The sequence below is a fragment of the Anoplopoma fimbria genome, chromosome 19 (genome assembly GCF_027596085.1).
Source record: "Anoplopoma fimbria isolate UVic2021 breed Golden Eagle Sablefish chromosome 19, Afim_UVic_2022, whole genome shotgun sequence".
NCBI classification, from domain to species: Eukaryota; Metazoa; Chordata; class Actinopteri; order Perciformes; family Anoplopomatidae; genus Anoplopoma; species Anoplopoma fimbria.
The window spans coordinates 21,866,088-21,873,274 of NC_072467.1; the positions used below are offsets into that span (position 1 = coordinate 21,866,088).

General features: G+C 39.6%; 1 protein-coding gene across 1 annotated transcript; it reads right to left on the reverse strand.

The window, feature by feature from the left end:
- Window positions 1-1,013: 1,013 nt before the first annotated feature.
- LOC129107993 (uncharacterized) lies at window positions 1,014-1,902 on the reverse strand. The gene is made up of 2 exons (XM_054619613.1): window positions 1,225-1,902; window positions 1,014-1,019 (listed from the first exon to the last, which is right to left on the reverse strand). The coding sequence occupies exons 1-2, from the start codon at window positions 1,900-1,902 to the stop codon at window positions 1,014-1,016; spliced, it is 684 nt and encodes a 227-aa protein (XP_054475588.1).
- Between the last annotated feature and the right edge of the window lie 5,285 nt (window positions 1,903-7,187).

Below are 7,187 nucleotides of genomic sequence, written 5' to 3' on the forward strand. Positions count from 1 at the left end.
TAACAATATACAAATCTAAAAAGTCTGATGTGACATCACTCAGTGAAGAATTACCTGTATTTAAGGAACTCAATGCTACTCCAAATATACAGTAAGCACCTTCCTTGTGTATAAAGAAGTAATCAAATACGCTTAAGTTCAATGTTATTGAGAGTTATAAAGATCAATGATTTGTTAAAAAAAAGACGGACATCAAAAGAGTACAAAACAGACTCAAATTTTTATCTGTGAAGTAAATCATGCTAAACATCATGTTAAAAAAACAACAGAATCCTTCTGCTCTTTGAAAGAAGGAAACCTATTATAACAATAAGGACAACAAATAAAGGCAAAAAAAATTACATCAGTACCTGTTCATGATACAGTAAATTCCAGCATATTTAATGAAGAGTGATCACACAGTGTGGGTGATCGAGAACTGAAAGTAAACTCCAGAAGAAGAGGGTGCCAAGCATCCTCACTGTTCTGCTTTCAGGTTTGTTAAAGTGACAGCCTCCTTCCTGATGTCTGAAGGGCTTCTAACATGAATTAAGTGACTGTGCCTTTAATGGCTCTCAGTGGCTTCTAATCCTCAAGACATTACTCCTATTACTTGATGACTGGGTGATCTTTAATCTAACAGTAAAGACAATAATGTTGCTATTCCCATTGCTCTGTACTCAGTTGCTGTGAGACATACTGACAGAAACACACCCCTCCCTCCAGGTGACCAGTGGAGCTGGGCTGAGGAAAGGGGAAGTGTCTTTTAGCAAGGCAGCAGGCATAACCTGGTGAGAAGAAGGTCAGGGCTCTTTGAAACATATTCTCATCACAACCCTGCTCAGAAAATGTTTCTGCAAACTCTTGTTTGCAACCGTCCAGATGAATGTACACTAGATAGATTTTTGAATTTGAGCAACAGCCCATTAACACTTTCTCCTCAGAGAGGATTATATTTGCCCGGCCCATAGCTCTCTGCATTTCCTTCACTATGTATTTCCGTTGATCTTTTGTCCAGAGACTAACATCAATAATCAAACCTATTATAGCACAGAAGACAAAAACAATAGTGACTACCCAAAGATTTTGGTTCACGCCACTCAATTCACCAGTTGCCAACGGATCTAACGCAACACGGCATAGAACTGCCGAAATAACTGCTAATATTGCAGCGATAACAGGCACCAGTGCTCTAAGCCAGACTGGGGGCACTTTACTTTGAGAGACATCATTGATCATCCTCACAGCCTTTCTGTACTTCTCGTGGTCCTCAATGATCAGGCGCAGTTGGTCTGGCACCTCCAGGTCACTGAACTGAGCACAATTCCATTCTTTGAGTTCATCATCATTGACAGCAATCAAAGGCTGCAGGGCCTTCCCATTGTAGATAGAAGGAGGCTGGAAGGGCACCACAGTGGACCCTTGAAGCTGCTGGTTGGGGGTGCAGAGCACCTTGAGCAGCTTAGTCTTGAAGTCCGGGTCGTTGGCCTCCAGGTACTTGAGGTGGCAAAGGTGGAGAGGAACAGAGACTCCTGGCTCCAGCAGCACTGGGACGATGGGTTTCCTCTGCAGGCAGTCTCTGAACAAAGACATGTTGGCCTCCAGGAGACACCAGCGGCTCCTCACAAACTCTGGGCTGAGAACCAGCAGGACTTTCTGGCTCTCCTGGATGCAGTCGGACATGTTTTCCAACACGTCGCGGCCGGGAGTGAAGTCACGCTCATGGTAGCAGACCTGCAAGCCGAAGGACTCCAGCTGGTGGATGAGGGAGTGGGTCCACTGGTAGTCGGTGCTGCTGTAGCTAATGAAGACATGGTAACACTCGCCATCACCCAGTGTGGGAAGATCATTAAAAGAGGGAGACAGTGGGAAAGCAGGCTGTGACTGAATGTCTGCAGTCTCAGGTGAATACACTAGCTCCATTATCTAAAGAGAAGACAGTGGTGTAAACATCACAATTATAATACTCTGTACCATTACTATACAGCTTTTATATGAGATATTTATAAGGAAAGAGTATAGATGAGAAATTGTAGTTAAAATAATCACAGGGGCTGGAAACACGTCAACACCTGTAAAATCCATTTCTATATAATATTATAGTATTTGTGACAGGTCTTAATCGAGTGTATTGATAAAGTATATTGCCTTATATGTTACAGCATTTCTCTATATTTACTGAACTAAACTGGTCAATTTATCAGATTCACATAAACAAGATTAATGCAGCCAAAGAATGTTCTGGAACAAATCTAATATACAAGTTCAGTTGTGTTTTACCAAATTGTCACGCTTGCTTCCTCAGTTGTTTGTATTTTGCCTTCTTCTCTGTCCCTGTCTTAATTCACCCCGGCCCCTGCATGTTCTTCATCCACACAGTATTTATACCAGCCCATCCACACTTTTTTCCACCATCTTGACTGCTTCTAATCTGACCTCCTGTCTTGGCCTCTAAGGCTTTGTTTCATTTTACCGTTAAAGTTACTTGACTAATCTTGTCTGCCACAATCCACACACATCAAGACACATATATCAGTAAGGGTAGACTAGATATAGCAAAAACCTCTCAATGAAACACAATACAGATCAACTGGACCGCAAAATACGGCCTCCAAAATGAACTTGTATGTCCGAATCCATAACCATTTAAAACAGTTTCAACAGCTAGTGAATATTCAGATTGAGATATTGTTCAAATTCATTTTCTCTATCTTTTCCCCTACAGATGAATTCGGACAAATCATTATTGGTTTCACTATAAAAATAGATGTATTCTCATACCTGCAGATAATAAAATCGTAAAGCAGTGCTGCAATGGTCCACCAACAGTAGTATAAGGAAGTTGAATGGAAATAACACTGCTCTGTTGGGGAGTTTTATTAAAGGAAAATAACTTACTTTATTGCCTTGTACCAATGGCTTTATAATGTGTGTGCGGTTGGCACAGTGACTGTACCTTTAATGAAAATGACCATCAAATGACATCACCGTAACCTGAGACGCTTACACCTGTCCACTTGGCTGGTTAAGGTCCAACCTGTCTACAGCTGCATATAATCACCTTAGGGGACAGTTTACAACACAATAATGGTTCTGTACAGCTTTCTGAAGTGTCAAAACATTTTTTTAGTACATGAAGACTCTTACACGCACACTCGTGGTAGAGTTTTGAATATGAAGTTTCCATTAAGTATAGATACCCCTGGTTATTAGGCTCCTTACATACAGTATATAACATTTTCCAGGTTTTGTCTGCATGCAAGTGTGATTAGGACTTCTTCAAATCTTAACCATTCATTCACTTCTGTTCTGGCATTTATCACTCTGAGTTAATCTTACAGAGAGTTAACCCAGTCTGGTTTGTTGCTGCCTTAACTTTGCTGCATTTATCACTCTGAGTTCAATCAATTCTGTGTTATTTTGACTTAATGCTCATTGGCCAATTTTTCGGTGGTTGACGAAGTGAACTGGGCTTGTTAAGATGGCTGTACATTTACCAAAAACAGCTGTGGATATAAACTCTAGAGAACAGCCCAAGCATATCTCATATAAAAAATAAACCTTCATGATTCACACTCTGTAATCCAAGTAGGGACTCTAGAGAGTAACCCAATAAAGAACGGTAAGCAAGGCCTGTCTGTTTCTATGACCTAGGGCCCTTTTAATATCTTTGAGATATTGACAACCGAGGGGAATTTCATTCATCAAAACCACCTTCCTCTCACAGCTGACATTAAAGAACAATTAAGAGCATAGAAAATCAAACTGTGCCATCTCTCCTCTGAAATTTGTTCGCAAATTAGGTTCTCCAGATCATTACACAACGACACAAACAGATAATATGAAAGTGCTTTGCCTCAGGGGAGTTTTTTTCCTACTTCCTACTTCCTGTTCAGCAAGTGTTTTCATGTGGACTGGTGACCACTTCTAATTCTCTAGTGACAGAACTAAACAAGGGCCTCAAGGCAAAATGGGAAAGCTGCTCTAACAATGTAATGTAGCTGTAATCAGGACCAACATCTGGTGGTTTCTTGATGCGCCCAGGCTGGAGGAGCAGTGAGCGGACACGATGCTGAACGCTTTAACACCCTTCACTCAACCCAACTCCAGTCGGGAGACCAAGCTTATAAACGGTCACAAAATGGAAGTCACTTTGTTCATTGTGCACACCAGCAACACAGTTATTTTCTTGGCGGTATTGTACACACATTGTGACAAACTTACATACAGACTAGAAAAGATTTGCACATCAGGCCCAACTTATTGTTATATGGAAAGGAGAGTCTGGAGGGGAACCTTAATAGATAATGTACTGCTGCTTTAAAGATCAGTTATAAGCCATTAAGAGTAAATCTTTGGGGTTTTCAAGTCTGAAAAATCTCTCCAGTATGACACCTTGTGTTTTTAACAAAGCAAGACCGCTTCCATAGACAAGTAAACTGCACTTTCTGAAAAATGTTTGTCAAGAATCGGGACTATCATCCATTTAGTAACATTTACACCTGCAGATTTGATATATTATTGCAAAACCATATTGATAACTTATCAACATTATGAACAACTGTAGACTTGGTAAATTTGAACTGCTTGTAAAAAATTTGCAAATCATTCATTAACTGTTACTAAAGCCATTGGTTACTTCTTATAAACCATGAAAAACAATAGAAGGTAATGGTATTGTTCTTTTTTATACTCCATATGCACAAAATTGTGCCATATAAAAGCAGCTCCACAAATAAGCATTAAGATGTAGCGGAGTGATGTATATCTGAGCGGAGAATGAATGTCGATCTTTGAGGAAGAGTAGCGACCATTCGGTTCCCCTTCAGGTAAATACTGTTAGCTCTGTCAGCACTGTTGCCGTTGTTTGCACTGTTCGCTGCAACCCGCCGCGGCAGCTGTCGCCATGTTGAGAACCTGTTGGAAGCAATAGATATGCTCTGAATTTTTTAATTTAGCCCTTTTAAAAAACTCAAGAAATTGGTTGCTACCACAAGACAGTTCATATAGGCTTATTCCATTTGAAGAGAGTGGATCAAGTATCAAGGTTCTACATGAATACCATCTCAGTTTACATCTTGAGTAAACTGATTTAACAGAATGCAGTAAACATTTGCACAGAGTCATATTTCTACACTGAAACAATCTTTTCCCTGGTCCCACAGTGCATAAACCATTATTCATGCATTCATGCAGTTATTTGTTTACCTTGACTGTGACAAAGTCTTTAGAGCTATTTATCAGTTGTGCCAGATTTAGGACAGGTATGTATATTGACAAGATGGAATAGGCAGTGGAACATTATGCGTGTGTCTGTGTTTTTGTCTGCGTCTCCAGGTTAAGGCTACCACGTCTGAGCTGGGAGGATGAAAAATGTAGTTTGTCCCAGCTTCTTCTGTCACCACATCCACCTGCTGAGCATACATTTGCAGTCATGGCTGCAGTTGTCTTTTTTTTTTGTACCAACTGAGACTCAATTAATAATCTTCTCATGTCTTGGCAGACATTTGTGACCTTGTCAGCCTGTTGTCATGATTAATAGAATAATATCATGATCACTTGGCTGTGTGTTTGTTTGTACAGACATGCTCCATGTGGATTTCTGCTATATGCATATGCACATGCAAGCATGACTGAGCATTGAAATATCTGTTTACAAATTAAACAATAATCTGTTCACACATTTTTAATGTCTTGTGCAGCTCTGTGGATGGCTGCGTCAGTCTGTCAGTCTATCTGTTCACTTTGGTCCAGGCTGAAATATTTCTAAGACTAACGATTGCCATAACATTTGTGATAGCATTACCATCGGGAGCATTTGCATTCAGCTAAAAGCATTGCGCTGCCTAAGTACAGCCTTAAAGAGCCACATGACCATAGACTCTTTCTCCATAGTCCTGTTTAAGACAAACATACTATTTAAAGGGGAAAAAACATGACAATATATGCTCACATAGATGATTTCACAAAATGCCACAAGAGCTTTTGAAACGATTTACAGCAAGTCTTCTTTTCCGTTTGTCTGTGCATTTTGATGTCAACAGACACAAATTTAGTATTTACCATAAGTGTGCCTTAGTCACAAAAAGTTTTACTATTTACATCATTATCATGATTTGCACTAACCTGTTAAAAGGGGCTTCACAAATGAAGATTGATTGTTTTTAGCCACTTTAATATATAAAAAAGTGTTCAAATGATAGGTCAGGTGTACTGAGGAGGAAGATAGAGGTTGAAATATTCAATGTCAAAGTGAGGCACTCATACCGAGTGGCCATCAGCCCTAGTTATGGTTCTATCCAGACCTGTAAACCATTTCTGATACATTTCTGAGAATAAAGAAAATTGCTGCGGTCGTGGATGCAGACCGCAGGCGCTGCTAATCCAGCTAATCCATTATATTTTCTCTCAGATGAGCCAGATGGGAACCTTGCTACTTTCTGGCTACAGACTGTGTCACATGGCACATGGTTTAAAGCCTTTATTCTTGTGTTCCACTAGTTTTCCCAGTGATACATGTAGTTGAAGTTATAGCACTTTCTTTCAATTTGCAGCTAAACAGATTACCGAGACATTTGACCCACTTGCGTCATCAGGAATGAGCTTTGTGTGTACATATAATGATAAGATTGCATTATCAAATCAAATCCCTTGACAAACATAAAATATTATCACAGCTAATATTTAGCTTCCTCAATGCATAATAATTTAACCAAGATCACGAAGTTTATGATATTGTTAACATTGATTTAATGGATAATAGAAAAAAATCCCAGGAAGTTGGAGGAGCACTGTTTTCTGTCCATACAGTATACAATGATCTGATATAGATAGAGGAAGGTGGCATGCTGTTCTTTTTTTAAAGTGGATGAATTGAAAATCTGTGAGCTAAAATAACCTCCTTGTTCAGGATCGTCTGAAGAAGCCGTGGCAGGTCCTAAAACAGTCGGATATTCATCTTTCTACAGCATGTCTGCCTCTCTCTGCGCACACATAGTGGGAAATGTGTTTGTCATTTTTTGCAAGCTGAAATTTACAAGGAGTCTTAAGGAAAAAAAACATAATAAAACAATGGCATCATAGGGATTTTACTGATGCAGATCCTGACTGACTATATGCCTTTTTCTCATGAATTTCAATTGGAAAGTCCATGCAAGGACAAACTTTACATTTCTATTTCATTTCATTCGGATTTGAAGAATCTTCTT

Coding starts and splice junctions, on each gene's coding strand:
- LOC129107993 (XM_054619613.1), bottom strand. CDS start 1,902: ATGGAGCTAGTGTATTCACCTGAGACTGCAGACATTCAGTCACAGCCT.